General features: G+C 47.7%; 1 protein-coding gene and 1 non-coding gene across 6 annotated transcripts in view; one reads left to right on the plus strand and one right to left on the minus strand.

The window, feature by feature from the left end:
- The window catches only part of Fbxo36 (F-box protein 36), a 114,057-nt gene that overhangs the window by 41,636 nt on the left and 51,234 nt on the right, over nucleotides 1-21,187 (plus strand). Inside the window, exons 2-4 of one of the 5 annotated variants that reach the window (XM_074071940.1) lie at nucleotides 753-993; nucleotides 3,023-3,097; nucleotides 5,993-9,651. In XM_074071940.1, coding sequence (XP_073928041.1) covers nucleotides 753-993; nucleotides 3,023-3,075 — 294 coding nt within the window. In that variant the 3' untranslated portion in view covers nucleotides 3,076-3,097; nucleotides 5,993-9,651. Of the gene's footprint in view, nucleotides 1-752; nucleotides 994-3,022; nucleotides 3,098-5,992; nucleotides 9,827-21,187 lie in introns of those variants that run through there. The other 4 variants (XM_074071943.1, XM_074071939.1, XM_074071942.1 and 1 more) reach the window with 4 other exon arrangements.
- On the minus strand, nucleotides 5,477-5,583 carry LOC141422791 (U6 spliceosomal RNA). Its single transcript, XR_012447515.1, has one exon. It is a non-coding gene; the product is annotated as a U6 spliceosomal RNA (small nuclear RNA).

The following is a 21,187-nucleotide window of genomic DNA, read 5'->3' on the forward strand; positions in this document are numbered from 1 at the left end:
GTACCCACCTCGGCCAGGATAAATTCTTACAAGTAGAATGTCTAGGTCCAAGGATCTCTTTTAAGATGTTTGATAGTGTGTTGCAAACCAATTTACACCCCTCTCAATGAATTTTTTTGAGACAGGGTCTTGCTCAGTAGCCCAGGCTGGCCTCAAACTCATGATCCTACTCCTCTGCCTCCCAAGTGCTGGGATTACAGGCTTGTACCACCACTCCCTGCTCTTTCTCAATGATTTTTAAGGGCTTCTATTCTCCCCTGTCCACAGCAAAGTAGCATTTTAGCACTTACAAAGATATTTTTACCAATCTGAGCAAAAATAAGTGGTAGAAAATATCTATTTTTCTGTTTTAATAAGTACCAGTGTATGGAACATAACTGGGTGGGTCTTGGCAAGATTAAGCTAGAATTCTGAATAGAGGTGGTGTGATGGGTTGTAGAATGAAGGTGCCTCAGAAGGAGCCCAGTGAGTTAGGAGTGCAGAGGACTCTGGTCCCACTCTCAGTAATTTACTGTGAATACCTCAGAGGAGCCTATAGGAAGCTTACCCATGTGCAAGTTAACTTGAACCCATGCCCTGGGATCGCCCTCCAGAGACCATTCTGACAGGCACACTGCAGATAATAGCCTTCTAAATCTGCACAGAGCACTAAGTGACTGTGTAAAGGATGCGGGAAATCATTTTTGCGTGTGAGTGGAGTGGACAGCACGCAAGACGCCATGCTTACGAGTGTCTCTGCCGGTTTTGCACAGAGCGAGGAAGGGCGGCCGCCTGATGATCCTGGAGCACGCACTCCTGAATGGTCTTCAGAACCCGCGCTGTCATGTCCCTGGAATGTGGAGCACTTGCCTGGAGAGAGACCCAGGTGGCCAAGACGGCAGGTCTCCACTGCACCGCCAAGAACAGGTTTGGGGCTCCTGTACCTCCGTGATAGTCCTTCTTGTCGCAGAATTCAATCTGGGACTCACTGTCATTATCGTGTAACACCTACGGGTAAGCTTGGGGGCAAATTTTATAAAATGGATTTCGTTATGACTTCTTCATACGTGCATACAAACTATTTCGACCAGATTCTCCCCACACATATCTTCTCTTTTCCCTCTCCCACCTCCCAAGGGTTCTGCCCTGCAAGTAGTGCCCTCAAGTTCATGCCCTTTGTTTTTCTTGAGCTCTGCATTTCGCATATGGCAGAAAACATGGGGGTATTTGCCTTTCTGGGTCTGGCTTATTTTGCTTAACATGGTGATCTCCAGTTCCATCCATCTTCCTGCAAATGACATAATTCACTCTTCCTTATGGCTGAATTTCACTCCATAGTGCACATACAAGGCAATTTCTTTATTCATTCTGTTGATGGGCAGCCAGGTCAGTTCTAACCCAACCTCTTCGAAACATTTTTATCATCTTACAGGATGGTCACAGGAGATTACTAAATTATTCCTATCATTTTGCAGTGGTGGAAATCGAACCCAGGTCCTTGAACATGCTAGGCAAGTGCTGTAACCCTGAGTTCTGTTCCCAGCCTGGACTAAATTATTTTTGGCTTCCTACCTGGGGGAGTGGCTCAAGTGGTAGAGCACCTGCCTAGCAAGCCTGAGACCCTGAGTTCGAATCCCACTAGTGCAATAATGAATAAATAACTAGACAAAAATACTCAAATTTACCTATTTAAAAAAAGAATTAGATTCAGACTGCCTGGTGTCTTCATTCAATAGAAAGGAAATACTATTTATAATTATTTAATATTAAATACTATTGAATAGAAGGGGAAATTGAAGTGAAGGGAGATTAAATGGCACAGGACTACACAGCTCCAAAGTGCATATGCCATTTCTGCTGTTGTACCTGATACCTCCCTCCCTGTTATGAACTGAGAACTCTGCCCACTTCCCAAATTCTTAATGCAGCTGCCCTAACCCCAGTGGGACCCATTTCCCTTTTTCCCCCTTGTAGTCATCCTCTTAAGTGCAGAAGGGGTTTGTTCTGTTTCTCCCATTGGTGGAAGTTTTGCATTCTCAACTACCAACCTCCATGACAGGTTTCCACATGTGACAAAAGGTCCAGTAGTTGACAGCAGCATGACATCAACACAGAACTCAGATGCAGGGCATACCACAGAAATGAGGTTTGCTTCAGAAACGAAACCCAAAGCAGGCAAACGCACTGTCTGCTGGTCCATTCCCAGGAAGGGTCCTGCGAATGACACATTTCCATGCACCAAACAAAGCACGAAGGTGCTCTCCCTGGCCTTGTCCATGTAACTGGCGCCCTCTGTGAGAGTCATCCTTCCTCATGTCTGCCCTGTGACCAGGAAGGAAGGGGAGAGCCAAGCAATGACTTTGGAACTGGCTCCCCAAAATAGAGGATCCTTATTCTCACAGATCTGCAGGAAAAAAACAGATAACCATTTGGAATACCTGGTGGTTTTATCAAATGACCTGATTGATTTGTTGTTGTTGCTACTGTTAGTTTTTTGATGGGTCTGGGGTTTGAACTCAGGGTTTTACACTTGCAAAGCAGGTGCTCTACTGCTTGAGCCACATCTCTAGCCCATTTTGCTCTGGTTATTTTGGAGATGGGGTCTCCACAAACTGTTTGCCTGGTCTGGCCTCAAAACTCGATCCTCCTGATCTCAGCCTCCCACGTAGCTAGAATTACAGGCATGAGTCACTGGTGCCCGGTTGATTTTTTTTTTTTTTTGAGGTGGGGGTTTTGCTATGTTGCCCATGCTGGTTTTGAACTCCTGAGCTCAAGAGATCCCTCTGCCTCCTCCTTCCCAGTAACTGGGACTATAGGCATGAACCACTATGCCCAATATGATCTGATAGACTTTTAAGACTCCTTCCAGCACTGGGGCTTGAACTCAGGGCTTTGTGCATGCTAGACAGGCACTCTACCACTTAAGCCATGCCTCCCGCTCCACTATTACTTATTAACCCTAATCTCAAAGGAATCATTCACTCATGTACTCTACCACTTGAGCCCCTCGACTAGCCCGACAGGATGGTTTTCTGTTCACCAGCTCCACTGGCACTGGCACGGGATGCAGCACGGATGCCACCTGCAGTACCTTGACCTGTGCAACAGCACCAGCTTGGTAATTATGTTGTCAGTGAAGGAATTTAAAATGGAACATATTTCAATGATTTGTGCCTGAAGCAAGACTTCATTAATATTTTGGTGTTACAATATTTCAATTTTGAGTAATCTCAAGGTTACATAATGCCAGCATAAACTGCACAATCCTCACAAATTTTCCTACAAAAACCTCGATACACATTGCACAGCACACAACAGGACATCACTCTTTCTTACACCTCTGCCATCATTGATTAGCTAGTCAGATGGTTAAAATAGTGCTGTGTTCAATGAGCACTTTCTGGATAACTTCGAAGTTGGATATCCTGCTATGTTTAAGTGCCATTTCTGTTTCATAATTTCCTGCTTGCAGCCTTTGTCTGTTCTTTCAAGTTTGAATCTTTTGTCAGATACCTTTAAAGATCTAAGACAAGGGTTCAGGATATAGCTCAGTGGTAGAACAGTTGCCTGCCCTGGGCAAGGCCCTGGGTTCCATCCCCAGTGCACACGTACACACACGTGTACAGAAGCACACACATGCATACAAGCATGCAAACACACATTCAGGCAAAAAAAAATGGGGAAACAGGTATGATTTTTGCCCCCCCAAGTTAAATAAAATAGGGGAAAACCCTTCAAAATTAGCTATTGTAAATATTTTTTTTAAATTTACTTTAAAGCAAAAACATGCCTGCATATATCCAATAGGAAGCACTGACTCATAATTGCTATGTCTATTTTTAAGTTGGCTTCTTAAAAATGGTTTTTAGGCCAACCCACAAAGACCTTCATGATAAAACCAAATTAGGCAATGCCCATTGTTTCTGAACCAATTAATGAAGGCTCTTTTTTCTTTCTTTTCTTTTCTTTTTTTTTTTTTTTTTTTTGTGGTATTGGGGCTTGAACTCAGGGCCTACACCTTGAGCCACTCCACCAGCCCTTTTTGTGAGGGGTTTTTTTTTCAAGATAGGGTCTCATGAACCATTTGCCTGGGGCTGGCTTCAAACCATGATCCTTCTGATCCCTGCCTCCTGAGTAGCTAGGATTACAGGTGTGAGCCACAGCGCCTGGGTTTTGTTTGTTCCTGCTATTGCATGTAAAAGGAAATGTAGTAGATATAATTTGTATGTCAAAATATTAAAATTCATTGGACATTTAGGTGATTTTTTTGGGGAAAATAAGACTGAGTGTTTGAAATAAGGTCTATCATGGAAAATTGATAATACTAATAAGTACTAAGCATCCTGAAATACAGCCCAATTTCTTTTTCTTTCTTTCTTTTTTTTCTTGGCATCATTGGGGTTTGAACTCAGGGCCTCACACTTGCTAGGCAGGCACTCTTATCGCTTGAGCCACTCCACCAGCCCTTTTTTGGGGATGGGCTCTTTTGAAATAGGGTCCCTACAACTATTTGCCTGGGGCTGGCTTTGAACCCTGATCCTCCTGATCTCTGGCTCCTGAGTAGCTAGGATTACAGGTGTGAGCCACCAGTGCTGGCCAGCCTGATTTCTGGTCCTAGGACTACAGTCATCCTGCAGGGGATGCTTCCAGGACCCTCATGCACACCCAGGTCTGCCCATATAACTGGTGTCCACATGCCTTAAGTCATCTCTACATTACTTAAAATGCCACATATGAATTAAATGCTGGGTAAATCCTATTATGCTGTACTGATAGGAATAATGACCAAAAAAAAAGTCTATACATGTTCAGTACAGATACAATTTCATTTCTTTTTTTTGCCCAAATATTTTCTCACCCTGGTTAGTTGACTCTGCAGAACCTACAGATACAGAGGGCACATGGTCTTGGCATGTCAAGAATCAGACACCCGCACCAGTGCCTCACGCCTGTAATCTAGTTAATTGGGAGGCTGAGATTGGGAGGATTGAGGTTTGAGGCCAGCCCAGGCAAATAGTTTGCAAGACCCCATCTCCAAAATAATCTGGAGATTATAAATAATCTATTAAATAATCTCCAAAAATAGACTGGAGGTATGGCTCAAGTGGTAGAGTGCCTGCTTTGCAAGTGTCAGGTCCTAAGTTCAAATCCCAGTCCCACAAAAAAAAAAAATCAGAAAATGGGAAAGAATAGTCCTCACCCTTTCCCCAAAGCTGGCCCAGCCCCAGGCCAGGCCTTCATAATCCATTTTCTCCCTCCTAGACACTACTTTCTACTTCACTCCTCCCTCCCTGTCTGAACTCTCTCACCCACTGTTCTGAATCTTCAGTCTGGCTCTGTAGTTTCTGCAGACCATGTCCTACAGACAGGGGTGGGACAGAAGAGGGGACAGGCCTTGGATGTTGGGAGGCACCATGAGAGCCAGGCTCTGAACTGCAGAGCAGAGAAGGCAGATCTCAGGAAGAACTTGCATTTTCTTTTTCTTTTTCTTTATTTATTTAATATGGAATGCTTCACGAATTTGCGTGTCATCCTTGCGCAGGGGCCATGCTAATCTTCTCTGTAGCGTTCCAATTTTAGTATATGTGCTGCCGAAGCGAGCACTTGCATTTTCTTTTTAAAATTTTTGGTGGCACTGGGGTTTGAACTCAGCTTCATGCTTGCTAGGCAGACATTCTACATCTTGAGCCATGCCTCCAGCCCTTTTTGCTCTGTTAATTTTGGAGATAGGGTCCTGGTTTTTGCCCAGGCTGGCATGGATCAAGACCCTCCTATTTTGTTGTAGCTGGAATGACAGACATGTATTGTAAGAGACTCTCAAATTGCTTTTGCTGAAAAGCACTGAGTCCTTACTGGGGCCCACAAATTAACTAAAAACAGGAGAAGCTTGGCTTCCCTGCCTCTATTTTATATCTGTCTTTGCCCTAAGGCATTCTCTTTGCAATCACCTTGGATTCTAGAAAGGACAGAACTGATAACATCTTTATGACAAAGGACTGAAACTTCCCATTAGGAACGTGGAGGCCTGCAGGACAGACCACCCCTCCAAATGAGGACAGTTACCTACAATGAAGAGGCTGCACCCTGGAGCAGGAACAATCATCTCGTGGGAACCAGATTGTTCCCAAGTGATGACAGCGATAACATCTTCTCTGGATCCCCTCTGGGAACTTTCAGACTGGGATAATGGTCAACCAGAACTCTCCTGTGTCTGGGACTGTTTAATATGCATATCTTTGTCCCCTGTGGGCAGCTCTTTTGTCTACTTAAACCTATAGTTCCTGTCTGTAACCCAAAGATGGCTGAAGATGAGCTGAGTGCTTACTCTGCCTTGTCCCACGCATGTCCCCAGCCATGTAATAAACTCCTTTCTCTGCCTCCACCATACCTCTTTACTTGGCGTTTAGGGGCAGGTGGCTGGACCTGTCATACGGAATCTCAGGAGTTTGGGCCTTGGGTCCAAAACTCCACTTTCAGTACCACCATGCCCAGTTTTTTTCTTCCAAGTGAGAGTACCATTTTCCTTTGGTTATTTATTTTATTTTGGCAGTACTAGGGTTTGAACTCAGGGCCACATGCTTGCTAGGCTGGCGCTCTATCACTTGAGCCACTCTACCAGCCCTTTTCTGGTTGGGTATTTTTCAAGATGAGGTTTCACAAACTATTTGCCCCAGGCTGGCTTGGAACTAGCATGATTGGAGCTTTTCCATCTCACAGCTCACACCTGCATCCATTCTCAACCCGCACTTGGAGTAAACTCTGTCTCCTGAGTAGTTAGGATTACAGATGTGGCCACTGGCTGCTGGCTCTTGCTCTGATTATTTTGGAGATGGGGTCTTGTGAACTATTTGCCTGGATTGGCCTTGAAGATCTCAGGATCTCAGCTTCCCAAGTAGCTAGGATTACAGGTGTGAGCCACGGGTGACAGCTTGTATGCTTTCTATAGACAGCTTTTTGCACACTTTTTTTTTTGCAGGGGGTGGTAACTGGAATTTGAACTCAGGGTCTTTCACTTGTTATGCAGGTGCTCTACCACTTGAGCCACACCTCCAGCCCTTTTTTGCTTTAGTTATTTTTTCCAGATAGAGTTTTTGCCTTGGACTGGCCTCAGACCACAATCATCCTATCTATGCCTTCCACACCCGCCTGGCAAGAAGCTTTTTGTAAAAGAATAGACATCTCTATATCAGCAAATGGCTGATAGCAACATGGGATTTTCCAGCTAACACCACCCCCTTTGTGCCTCAGAAACGTCTTTCCATAGGAAGAGACTGTGCCTCTGACATCTGGCAGAGAAAGATAGCAAGCAACCCTTGCTTGTTTTGCATACCATCCTACAGTATCCTGGGTCACCCCTCTCCCAGAAGCCGCAGCCTCAGCTAGTCCTTTGTTAAACTCTGCAGGAGGCTCAGCCTTATCCCCTTTACCCTCACTCTCCTGTGTTTATTAGGCACATAATGAATCCATACGTTCTTGTATCTGTTTACTGGCAGTTTATTTCCTAGACTAAAACCGAGAGTTCAGGGGGAAAGTGTAATTTTAACACTTTCCTATAATACTTTATGGTAGAGACTCCCTAAAGTACAGCTGAGCGTGTTTTCCTGAATTTTAAAGTGTTCAAAACATGTTATCTCCAATTATTTCAGGGGCTTTTCTTCTTCCCAATAAAAACCCTTTTTCTTCTGATTCTTCTGGTGCACCAGGCCTTCTCCACACACCTGTTCTTCAAGGCTGACTTTTTGATCAGGGTATTCTTCACCTGCAGTTCTAGAAGTGCTTTGAATTGAAAGCACTTGAAATCTAGAAGCAACTCAAACCCTCAACACCTACAGAAAGCTTGGCTGACAGGTTTGGGAGATAACTCCAAAGGCTGGCTCTTCCAAGCTAGCATGACTGGGGCTTTTCCTTCTCACAGCTCACACCTGCATCCATTCTCAACCCCCCACCTGGAGTGAACAGACCCATGAAAGCATGCACTCAATCACAGTGGTCCCTCCAACCACACTTGGCCGGAGACTCATGAAGGAGGACCCAGAGCCACACGTTCAGCTCACACATTTGAGGGAATTGTTACCTGCGTAAGGGCTCACCAAAGGAACAAGGGGTCCCCGGCAGCGTCACCGACCAAAAACAGGTTCTAGTGAAAGCGAGGAGGAGAGCTCACTGATGGTGGCCTCCTGGGAGCACTCGGCTCCATGGTAAGGCTATCAGGGAAAAGGCGACCACGATAATTGTGTGGGGAAGCCAGATCTAGAAGGTACTGGTCGTGGAGGGCCAGTGATGTGACCCAGGAGATCTAGAACGACCGAGGGAGGTCACCTGCTAGAGTGGGGAGGATTCTGGCAAGGAGAGGCACACAGGAATGGTCCCCTGGTGCTGGTGTTGGCTGCTTGAGTGTAGAGGATGCAGAGAAGTGCCTCAGGTGGTCAGTCCAGCTGGTCAGTTTTTAATAGTGACAGCCCCATGTGCCCCTTGGGTGTAGGCTGTCCTGCAGTGTAATGGATTGGTTACACCCCTGGGTGTGTATGGGTGTTCCCAGTTTGGATGGGTGAGTCCTCAAGCTCTCTCTTCGTGTGCCAGCACGTGGTGACGTTACTATGTCTTAACATGAGTGAGTCAATATTGTCCATGTCCGTATCAGTGCCCAGCCTCTGTGATCAAAGTTAGGCCTCTTATAGAGAGACCGCTGTACTCTTGATATTACTGGAAAACCCGTCCTCCGGCCTCAACGTCAGTTCACAATTTACAAATAATGTGAGCCGGGTGTTCAGGAAATAAGGTTTATTATTCATCAGAAGAGGAGGACTGAGAAAGTCAGCCTCTCAAAGCTCTGTCATCCTGTCACCTGGCTGAGTAGTCTAAGAAGACACTAATCCAGAAGACCCTGAGTTCTTGCATCACCTGAATAGAGAGATGAACAGAGACACAAATTGCAAAATGGTAACAAATCTTTACTGGAAGAAAAAGAAATAGTAAGGAAAAAGAAAAGCACTGCCGGAAAAGCAGTGTGCCCTTGCCTGATGGCAAGGAGACATTAACTAGCAAAATGTTATTGAAAGAAAAAGAGGCACCCCAAGGGAAGCAGTGGGCCCCTGCCAGGTGACACAGAAGTGTTGATTTCTTTGTTTAAACTCAATTTCTAAAAGCTTAAACAAAGGTGGGAAAAATCTGGGCCATTCTTAGGGTGGGGCTAGGGTGGCTAGCGGGTTTATTTAACAGCCTTATCCCATAACAAGGGGTGTCCTGCACATGAGCTTATGCTAATGTTTGCCCTTTAATTGCATGTATGAGATGCAACCAATATTCATGAGGTCCTAAGTAAGAGGCTTGGCCTTTTTTTTTTTTTACAAGCAGACTCAAAGGCGCCTCTTCTGAATGCTATCTTGCAGTGATGTTTAGGACCACCTGGTTATTTACAAGTTAGAGGGGGTTTACTGCTGTAGAGATAGCTCAAGACCCTGCTGGGGCACCTGTTAGCTTTGTTTGCTTAAGAGAAGAGCACCCCTGGCAAGTTGTTATCCCTGCCTGCTAACCTGCCTCAGTCCCACTGAGAGAAAATGTCCTCCTTTTAAAGGGAAGGTCAGGCATTAGATCAAGGGCAAACACAACAAGGGGATTGGACTATGAGCACATGATAAAAGCGAGAGCACACAAGGGAGGGGTGAGGATAGGTAAGACACCTAAAAAACTAGCTAGCATTTGTTGCCCTTAATGCAGAGAAACTAAAGCAGATACCTTAAAGCAACTGAGGCCAATAGGAAAAGGGGACCAGGTACTAGAGAAAAGGTTAGATCAAAAAGAATTAACCTAGAAGGTAACACCCACGCACAGGAAATCAATGTGAGTCAATGCCCTGTATAGCTATCCTTATCTCAACCAGCAAAAACCCTTGTTCCTTCCTATTATTGCTTATACTCTCTCTACAACAAAATTAGAAATAAGGGCAAAATAGTTTCTGCTGGGTGTTGGGGGGGGGGGAGAGGGAGGGGGCGGAGTGGGTGGTAAGGGAGGGGGTGGGGGCAGGGGGGAGAAATGAACCAAGCCTTGTATGCACATATGAATAATAAAAGAAAAATGAAAAAAGAAAAAATAATAATAAAATAAAATAATAAAAAAAATAATAAAAAAATAAAGGGAAGGTCAGGGGCTCAACTTGACAAGATCGACAAGATACATGTCCACCATGACTGTTCACCTTGATTCTCCAGGTGTCCAGCACCACTTCTCAGAAGCTGTATCTTGGCTGATAGGCTTACTGATCTGGTGGTCAGAGAGAGTTAAGGGGTAGCAGACTGCCTGGTTTAATTGAAGAGCAAAAGGAGTCAACCTTGGATTCTTCAGCATGTAGACAAAGAGGGGAAAGATGTCAGTTTGATTAACAACCAGAGTAACCTTGCCAGCATGCAGGCTGGCTACACCAAGTTCTTCCCTTCGCTTTTGTAGTCCTGGTTACATTTTCCCCACTGTCAATTTATTCCTTCCTCGTTTCTATGGAAAAGAGGCGTTGCAATCATCTGCTTCCTGCCTTTAGTTAATTCCTGGGCCCAAGCAAGGAGTCACTTGCTCCTCAGCAAAAGCAGCTTTTAAGCTCCCCCTCTTTGCCCCCCTCCCCCCAACACACACACACTACATTGGCACCTGCTTACCCCAGAACAATGCTTCAGAGCTCCGTCCTATTATGTGCCAGACCCTGGATTTGCCATCACCCCTGCCTCAGGTTCATCCTGTTAGGACCCGGAATCCTATTCCCCCGAGAGACAGAGAGCCAGGCGTGAATGCAATCAACAAAGCAGAGTTTATTGGACTGGCTAGCCAGGGTCGAGCTCCCACACGGACACGCAGGACCGGTTAGGAAAGCAAGACCCTGAGCCTCTTAGGGGGAAATCTTATATAGACTGCAGTGGCGTGCATATTTTTGTTATCAACATTAGACAAGCAGGCAGAGCACATCCTGCATGTACTTCACATCTTGCTCGTACCTCACATCTTGCTCGTATCTCACATCTTGCTCGTATCTCACATCTTGCATTCCTCACATTCTATATGCCCTAACTGAGCCCTGCCTCATTGCTTATCTTATCTACATGGGATGTTTGGTACTGGTTTCTCCAACAAGGGGGTTGGGGCCCGCTGAGACCTCATATTCCTTTCATTCCCCCCTTTCTTATGGCCTAAATTGAGGAATCATCCTCGAGAGGATGAAGAGCCTGATATTGTTGGCGGAGGACCAGAAGTTGGATAGTATTAATTCGACTTTTGACAAAAGTCATAAGTCGGTTTAGAATCCAGGGTCCTATGGTAACAAGCAGTAGGATGATTATTATTGGCCCTGCCAGTGCAGATAAAAGGGTAGCCAACCATGGGGACTGGTTAAACCAAGACTCGAACCAGCTTTCCCCTGCCTCTTTTTCTCGTTTTCTTTGTTCCAGGCTCTTTCGGAGTTTAGACATGGAGTCACGAACAACTCCGGTATGGTCAGCGTAAAAACAACATTCTTCCCCTAGAGCAACGCATAGTCCCCCTTTTTGGAGGAACAACAAGTCCAGACCTCGTCGGTTTTGAAGTACTACCTCAGACAGAGAAGTGAGGGATTTTTCTAGGTGGCTAATGGAGGTTTCTATTCTCTCTATATCTTCGTCTATGGCTGCGCGCAGCGAAGACATCCCTTTATGTTGAGTAGCCAGGGAGGCTATGCCGGTCCCTGCCCCAGCCACCCCTAGGCTAAGTAGGATAGCAATGGTTAGTGTAGAAATAGGCTCTCTCTTCTTTCTCTCACCTGTTCCTATATTCCAGTATGAATATAGACTTTCCTCCGAATGATAGAGGATGCGGGGCAGCACAACCACTATAACACAGAATTCTTTAGAGCTGTTAAACACCTTAGTTGATAGGCATGGGGTGAGTCCGGACCGCGAGCATAGCCACCACCCATTGTCCTTTGGAATTACCCATTTAATAGCATTTCCCCAGGTAGAACTGGCGTTAATAACAGTACATAAGTCCCGTCTGTTCTTTGGCACTTTTCCTAAGCAGGTTCCTTGGCCGTTTACCTGCTGTATGGTCAGACCTCTCTTACGGTCTCCCCAGGAACATTGAGTAGGGTTTTCCTCAGATGAGGTATCGTGAGTGGTGTTTAGCCCTATTGCCTCATAGAATGGGGGCCTCACATCATAACATAACCAACAGGAGTTAGTCATGTTAGGGTTGGTGTGGTTTAACGTCAGGAAGGCAGCACCCACTAGCTCCCAGAGGGGGTCTTTAGATGCGGTCATGAGACTGGGCCTCACCAGGGGAGGGCTGGTTTCTGATGGTCTTGGAGTTGTAACATTAGCCCGAGCTATGGTTGAGGGAAGGTGGTGAGTTGTGGAAGGTTGGGGAGATGGCTTTACATTGGGCGGCCTAAGTACCTTATTGGGGCCTACTGCTGTGGACGGTGGCCCTATGGGCTCAATTTTTAATCTGACCACTATGGTCGAGCCAGCATGTCCACCATATTTATAAAATACAAGTCCCCATACCTTACCTTGTATCCACCCAGGGGTGTCCTTCTTGCCAGTTTCAGTGAAAGTGACCTTGATTCTATCTAGATCCGTGGGCTGGCATTTATGGGTGGGTATTGGAATTCTGTGCCCCCTTAATATCCCATTTACAAAGGCAAATTTGACTAGGTCTGATTTTGATATCCCCCATTTCCATTCACTATCATTGGATGTGACACATGCCCATGACCTACAGAAGGAGTATTGTATCCCCCCACATTCCTGGTTCTTTTTGTGGCCGGGGCAGGCATAAAACCCATAACATCGGGCTGACTCCGGGGCAGTAGACTTGTAGGCAGGATTGATGTCTCTGAAGCAGAACTGAAGCTCCGGCCACCAAGTTCCTATGGGGGCAGTGCGAGTAGTCTCGTTGAGGGTGGTATGAGTCTCCCCATCGGTGAGTATCCAGGTTTGCTTATAGGGCTGGTGAGGGTTGGTTTCTGCGAGGCTCCCGCTCTGGGCATTGAGCAAGATCAGAGCGATCAGCCACCCCATCCGTGGCTGCTCCTGAAGGCTCTGCATGTTCCCGGGGCCACAAAAGCTTTAGCTTTAATGGGTTGTCTGGGTGCCGCCGTACAGTCCACTCCTTGACCCCTTCTTGTTTTTGATGATTGGCTCGACGCACGTGGGAGTGGTGGATCCAAGGTCCGATGCCATCAACCTTGAGGGCGGTAGGGGTAGTAAACAGTACAACATAAGGTCCTTTCCATCTAGGCTCTAGGGTTTTGGACTGATGCCTTTTAACCCATACCATGTCACCCGGGACTATGCCATGTTCCGGAGCCGGGTCCCTCTTAACAGCGTGGTATGCTTGAATTAAGGGCCAAATCCGTTGTTGCACTTTAGCTAAAGCCTGCAACATGGTCAGGTAATTTGGGGCCAGATCACCTAGTTCTGGGCTTAAGGTCCTCTGAATGATGGGGGGTGGAGCCCCATACAGGATCTCAAAGGGAGTTAGCCCATGGACATAGGGGGAGTTCCGGACTCGGAAGATGGCCAAGGGAAGGAGCGTCACCCAATCACCGCCAGTCTCCAGGGCCAATTTGGCTAAAGTCTCCTTTAGTGTCCTATTCATCCTTTCTACTTGCCCTGAGCTCTGGGGGTTATATTCACAATGTAGCTTCCAATTGGCCCCCATAGTCTGGGCTAGTCCCTGCAGGACCTTACTAACAAAAGCCGGACCGTTACCTGACCCAATTGCCTCGGGCACCCCATATCTGGGTATGATTTCCTCTAGCAAAGCCTTTGCCACTACCTGACTCGTCTCCTTCTTTGTAGGAAAAGCCTCCACCCAGCCTGAAAAGGTATCTATGAATACCAGCAAATATTTGTACCCAAACTTTCCCGGTTTTACCTCAGTAAAATCCACTTCCCAACTTCTTCCCGGAGCCCTCCCCCGTTCCCGAGTACCTGTATGGTGCCCCTCCCTTCGTCCTGGTTTCATGATTGTGCAGCTGGCACAATCTTCCACAATTTGGCGGACTGCTATGGTCTGGTTCGGAAATCGGAGCTGCGCAGATGTCAACAAGTCTAGTAATTTTCTCCGCCCCAAATGGGTGGACTTATGTAAGTTAGCCAACAGGAATCGTCCAAGTTTTTCAGGCAGAATTAACTTGCCTTCCAAGTCGCTTTTCCATCCGTCTTCCCCTTCTCTAAAGGGGGAGTGGGCTCTCATCCAAGTGAAATCCTCTGTGGAGTATTCTGGTCGGGGGGGTAGCGGAGGGAGCTCTGGGACCGGCACGTCTATCGCCGCAACCGTGGAAGGTTGCCCTGTCTCCATGGGAGGACTCACCATTGCTACTCTCTTTGCTTCTTGATCTGCTCTGTTGTTACCGACAGCTTCCGGCGTCTTGGCAGACTGGTGGCCTGGGACATACATCACTGCCACTGCCTTCGGTTTTTCCACTGCCATTAATAGACGCTGGACTTCGGCTAGGTTCTTTAGATGTTTTCCTTCTGCTGTGCGGAATCCTCTTTCGCGATAGATGGCCCCGTGGACATGGATGGTACCGAAAGCATAGCGGCTATCGGTGTAGATATTGACTCGCTTTCCTTTTGCCCTCTCCAGGGCCTCTGCCAAGGCAATTAATTCCGCTTTTTGGGCTGATGTTCCGGGTGGGAGGGCGCTGCTCCATACCGTATTTCCTTCTTGGTCGACTACAGCTGCCCCTGCCCTTCGGGCTCCATCTTGGAAAAAACTGCTTCCATCCGTGTACCAGTTTAATTTGCAGCCGGACAGGGGGGTATCCTTTAGGTCAGCCCGTACCTGTGTAACTTCGGAGAGGAATTCTTTGCAGTTATGGACAGGTGTCTGCAGTTCCGGGTTAGGCAACAAGGTGGCAGGGTTCAGGATTACGGGATCTGTGAATGTGATCCGAGGGGAATCCAACAAGAGCCCCTGGTAGTGGGTGAGCCTGGCATTCGTCATCCATTTCCCAGGGGGTTGTTTAAGGATTCCCTCCACCGGGTGAGGGGCCGTTACCCAGAGGGCCTGTCCAAAGGTTAGTTTATCGGCTTCTCTCACCAGCACGGCAATGGCCGCTATGATGCGGACGGAGACAGGGGGGCCATCCTGCCGCTACTGCGTCTAATTTCTTGGAAAAGTATGCCACTGGTCTCTTCCAGGGACCTAGCTGTTGGGTCAAGACTCCTTTGGCTACCCCCTTTTTCTCATCTACAAACAGAGTGAATGGTCTTGTAGGATCTGGTAAGGCTAAGGCAGGGGCCTGCAAAAGAGCGTCTTTTAGCTGATCAAAGGCCTGTTGTTCTCTCTCTCCCCAACTCCAATCTGGAGCTTCTTTGGTGGCCTCATATAGGGGTCTGGCTATTTCCGCAAATCCTGGAATCCAGAGTCTACAGAACCCCGCGGAGCCCAGGAATTCTCTCACCCCCCTAGTGGATGTCGGGGATGGGATAGCCAGAATAGTCTGTTTCATGGCATCAGTCAGCCATCTTGCCCCATCTGCAATCCGATAACCCAAATATGTCACTGACCTTTTACAGATGTGAGTTTTCTTGGCACTTGCCCGATACCCCAGCTCACCTAATTCCGTTAGCAGGTGTTCAGTAGCCTTGATGCACTCCTCTCGGGTTTCTGCCGCTAACAGTAAGTCATCAACATACTGTAATAGAGTGACTCGTGGGTGGCTCCGACGAAAAGGTTCCAGGTCCTGGCTCAGGGCCTCATTAAACAGGGTGGGAGAGTTTTTAAATCCTTGCGGCAGTCTGGTCCAAGTGAGCTGTCCGGATTGGCCCCCATCTTCTTGCCATTCGAAAGCAAATAGCGGCTGACTAATTTCTGACAATGGAATGCTGAAGAAAGCATCTTTCAAATCAAGGGTTGTATACCATACTTGCGAGGGGGGTAGGTGGCTGAGCAAGGTATAGGGATTCGGAACGGTGGGATGAATGTCCTCCGTCCGCTCGTTTACCTTTCGTAGGTCTTGCACAGGCCTATAGTCCCCGCTTCCCGGCTTTCGGACGGGGAGCAGAGGAGTATTCCAGGCAGACTGACAAGGTCGCAGTACTCCTTCCTTTATTAGCCTGTGGATATGAGGGGCTATGCCTCTTCGGGCCTCCTCAGGCATAGGATACTGTTTCACCCGAATGGGGAGAGCAGAAGCCTTCAATTGTATAACTACGGGCGGGAGGTGTTTGGGGAGGCCGGTTCCCGCAGTCTCCGCCCAGGCCGTGGGAAATCTTTTTACCCAATGAGTCATGTCCCCTCCTGGTTCCTGTTGACTCTCAAACAGACGATGCTCATCAGCCAATGATAGGGACAAGACATGAATCGGGCTCCCTTCTCGATCAGTCACAATTATTCCATCTGGTTCAAAATGGATATGGGCCCCTATTTTGGTGAGTAGGTCCCGTCCGAGCAGGGGAGCGGGGCTCTCAGGGACGACCAAGAAGGAGTGTGTGACCTGGTGTTTTCCTAAGTTCACCTTTCTTTTGGTAGTCCATGTACATAACTGCGTACCGGTGGCCCCCTGAACAACACTTGTTCGTGCCTTGTTCAAAGGTCCATGTGCCTTGTTTAAAACCGAATATTGGGCGCCGGTATCCACCATGAACCCCATCGGCTTCCCCTCCACATGCATTGTTACCCAGGACTCGGGGAGGGGGTCTGAGCCCCGTCTCCTTCAGTCCTCTTCTCCGGCTAGTAGGACTCTGGCCTGCTCTACTGCTCGTTCCCTTTCCCTGTTTTCCCCCGGTCTCCTTCCAAACCCTCTTCTTCCCTTTAACTTAGGACATTCTCTCTTCCAATGCCCCGTTTCCTTACAGTAAAAACAGTGTTCCTTATCCGGGGTCCTGGCGTGGCCCCCTCCTCTGGGTTGGTCCCGGACACCCGCTAGGAAAATACGAGCCATTTCTCTCTGTTGCTTTCGGTTTTCCTTAGCCTGGAACTCCCGGTCCTCCTTTCTCAATTTCTCCTGGGCTTCCCTGTCTTCCTTTCTCTGTCTTTCCTCCCTTTCTTCTGGAGTTTCCCTAGCGGTAAAGACCTTTTCTGCTACCTGTAGCATTTCCCTTATAGTCATCTCCCCTAAGTTTTCCTGTTTATTGAGTTTTCTCCTAATGTCTGGGGCTGCCTGATTAATGAATGAGAGTACCACAGCAGACCGGTGGAGGTCCGCCTCAGGGTCAATCGGGGTGTACTGACGGTATGCCTCATGGAGGTGCTCTAAGAAACCGGCTGGGCTTTCGTTTTCCCCTTGAATGACTGCTTTTACTTTTGCAAAATTGGTGGGCCTTCTAGCGGCCGCTCGGAGACCGGCCATAAGAGTCTGGCGGTAGATCCGAAGACGCTCCCTACCTTCTGCGGTCCCGAAATCCCAATTAGGGCGGCGTAGGGGAAAAGCCTCGTCTATGGCCGGTTGGAGAGTTGTGGGTCTCCCATTATCCCCCAAGACGTTCTTCCTCGCTTCGTTGAGGATGCGCTCTCGTTCCTCCGTCGTAAAAAGAGTATTGAGCAGCTGATGACAGTCATCCCAAGTGGGACGGTGTGTATGCATGATGGACTCCAGGAGATCTATGAGACACTTGGGGTCTTCAGAAAAGGGCGGGTTCTGCGTCCTCCAGTTATATAGATCACTGGAGGAGAAGGGCCAGTACTGAAACTGTTGCCCTCCTCCCGGTCCCCCTTGGCCCACCATCCGGACTGGAAGTGTAGGGACAGTTTCCTCCCCCTGTGTTGATGAGGGGGGCCCGTCTTCCCCCTCCCTTTCCCGGATCCCTCGGGGGCGAAGTCTTCGACCCATTCCTCCTCCTGCTGCCAGTCCTGTTGAGGAGGATGAGGAAATTTCCTCCTCCGGGGCACTGGCTTGGCCAGGGGGAGTCACGTATGGAGGCGGCCGATCTTCCTCTGCCCCTGCAAGGGATGGGTAAAGGGGGGAACTCTCTGGTAAGACCGGAGATGGTGAAGGAGATGCCCTAATTTGAGGACCGGTCAAGGTGGGAAGAGGAAGTTTTTCCTCCTCCTTTATGACCAAGGCAGGCGTGACTGGGGTTTTAGCCCCGGGGGCCGAACTGGAGGGGTGGGTCAGAAAAACTGTTAACCAAGGGGGAGGGTTCCTCACCAGATCCTCCCAAACCAAAATGTAAGGAACTTGGTCTGGATGGCCTCAATTGTCTGGCTGAAAAATGACTGCTTTAACCTTAGTGATCAGGTCTAGGGAGAGGGAAACTTGAATGGGCCACCCGACTCCAAAGGTGGGCCACTCTGCAGAACAAAAGGTGTCGAACTTACCTTTCTTGATGACCAGACCCGCATTTAAGGCCCTTTCTTTAACTTCTGGAAAGTGAGAAAGGATCAGAGACTTTGGGGTTGTTTGTCCCTGTCCCATTGTGGAAGGAGACTCAAACACCAAGAGAGATAGGACAAAAAGGGTAAAGGCAACAATAATTCCACACACACACAACACTCTCCAGCACTCGCTCAGACCGGTCCTTCTCTCACACTGGTGCGCACCCCATTCAACCTCCTCACCGTCCAACTGGGATATCAGGCCGAAAGGCGTCCACTTGACGGGTGGTCGGTCGACTAGCTCAATTAGTTCTTCACCTGGCACCAGGGTTCCTAAAATGCTCGAGCCCAAATGAGAGGAAAGCCTCTCCCAATAGGACCCTGTGGTCCTCCTTGCGAGATTCCCAGAATGAATCTCCCTGGGGATTGGCCGAATCCCCGCCGCGGCCCAAATGGAACACTCAAGTTCCTCCAAATGAGGGTCTGGGATCCCCTCCCAACGCCTAGGACTTGGGATCGCCCCTGCTTTCTCGCAGGCAGGTTCTGTCTCTCGAGAAAATGAAATCTCGGTGGGACCTCCAAATGTTAGGACCCGGAATCCTATTCCCCCGAGAGACAGAGAGCCAGGCGTGAATGCAATCAACAAAGCAGAGTTTATTGGGCTGGCTAGCCAGGGTCGAGCTCCCACATGGACACGCAGGACCGGTTAGGAAAGCAAGACCCTGAGCCTCTTAGGGGGAAATCTTATATAGACTGCAGTGGCGTGCATATTTTTGTTATCAACATTAGACAAGCAGGCAGAGCACATCCTGCACGTACTTCACATCTTGCTCGTACCTCACATCTTGCTCGTATCTCACATCTTGCTCGTATCTCACATCTTGCATTCCTCACATTCTATATGCCCTAACTGAGCCCTGCCTCATTGCTTATCTTATCTACATGGGATGTTTGGTACTGGTTTCTCCAACAAGGGGGTTGGGGCCCGCTGAGACCTCATATTCCTTTCAATCCCCAGCACCATTTAAAAAAAAGTAAGTTTGAAGAGGGGAGGGGGCTCCAAATCGTGGACAGTAGTCTAGGAGAGAGCAGTTTCCTGGGAAGGCTCAGTATAGTGGTGTTACCAGCAAGTTTAGCAATGGTCTATACCTACCTTGTTTCTGAATCCATTGAGAGATTTCAGGCAAGATGCAAAATGTAGTAATAATGTAAGCAGGGTGCTCAAATTGCTTCATTAACTAAAAACAGGAAAAGCTTGGCATCCCTGCCCCCATTTTGTATGTCTTTGCACTGAGCCATTCTCTCTGCAGTCACTTTACAATCACCTTGGATTCCAGAAAGGACAGAACTGATAACATCTTTATGACAAGGGACTGAAACTTCCCATAAGGAACAGTGGAGACTTGTAGGACAGACCACCCCTCCAAATGAGGACAGTTACCTATAATGATGAGGCTGCACCCTGGAGCAGGAGTAGTCATCTCATAGGAACCAGGTTGCTCCCACCAAGTGATGACAGTGATGACATCTTCTCTGGAACCCCTCTGGGAACCCTTGGACTGAGATATTGGTCAACCAGAACACACCTGTGACTGGGACTATTTAACTATACATACCTTTGTCCCTTGCCCCCAGTTCCTTTGTCTATTTAAACCTATAGCTCACTGGGCGCCAGTGGCTCACGTCTATAATCCTAGCTACTCAGGAGGCAGCGATCAGGAAGATCGTGGTTTGAAGCCAGCCCAGGCAAATAGTTCCATGAGACCCTATCTCGAAAAAACCCTTCACAAAAAAGGATTGGTGGAGTGGCTCAAGGTGTAGGCCCTGAGTTCAAGGCCTAGTACTGTAAAAAACAAAAACAAAAAACCTGTAGCTCATGTCTGTACCCCAAAGATGGCTGAAGATGAGCTGAGTGCTTACTCTGCCTCTTCCCATGGCATGTACTGAGTCAGGTAATAAACTCCTTTCTCTGTTTTTACCGTGCCTCTTTATTTGGCATTTAGGGGCAGGTGGTTGGACCTGGAGTGGAACCTCAGGATTTTAAGTAAAAGTAATAGTAAAGTTTATTAGGAAAGGAATTTAGTATGACAAGATGAAAGTGGGGAGAAGGGAGAACATTTCCTGCTCCCCATGCAGGAAGTGGGAATAGAGAATCAATCCTCATCTCTAGTCTTATACTTTCCTGAGCTGGGGATGAAAGGAAAGTAAGGAAGCCAAAAAGAATCACGAGAAAGAATGTGCAACCTTCACAAGCAGCAGGTCTTTATTAGGGAGAGGAGACCTGAGAGGGCCCCTCGACCCATGAAAGAGACTGAGGTTGAAATAAGTTGGGCCTTAAGTGACTTTTCTGTTTTGAGGTATTTGACAATATCCCGGAGTTAATAAGAGTCCCATGAAAGAGACTGAGGTTGAAATAAGTTGGGTCTTATTCCTTGATACCCAATACCACAGTGTGCTAATGAGTTAAGGAGAATAATGGTGGGGGTCTTGCATAAGGATTTTGAGGGGCTACATAGAAGGAGGTCATCTACATACTGGATGAGCTTGCTTGGGAAAAGATTGAGAGAATTGAGATCCTGCTCTGCAGGGCTTGCCAAAAAGTAGGGTGAGTCTCTGAATCCCTGGGAGAGGACTGTCCAAGTTAACTGTTGGTGCGGTAGGTAATGGGATCTGTCCACGTGGAGGCAAATAAGGGTGGGGAGGAGGAATGTAAGGGGACCATAAAGAAGGCATCCTTGAGATCCAGGACTGAAAAGAAAGAGGTTTGGGGAGGAATCTGGGAGAGAAGAGTATATGGGTTAGAAACTAAAGGTTGAATATAGTTAACAGTAGCATTGATTTTTCTGAGGTCTTAGACTAGTGTAAAGGAGCTGTTGGGGTTTTTAACTGGAAGAATGGGAGTGTTGTAAGTGAAGTTAACAGGGCT

This window comes from Castor canadensis, chromosome 4, assembly GCF_047511655.1.
Source record: "Castor canadensis chromosome 4, mCasCan1.hap1v2, whole genome shotgun sequence".
NCBI classification, from domain to species: domain Eukaryota; kingdom Metazoa; phylum Chordata; class Mammalia; order Rodentia; family Castoridae; genus Castor; species Castor canadensis.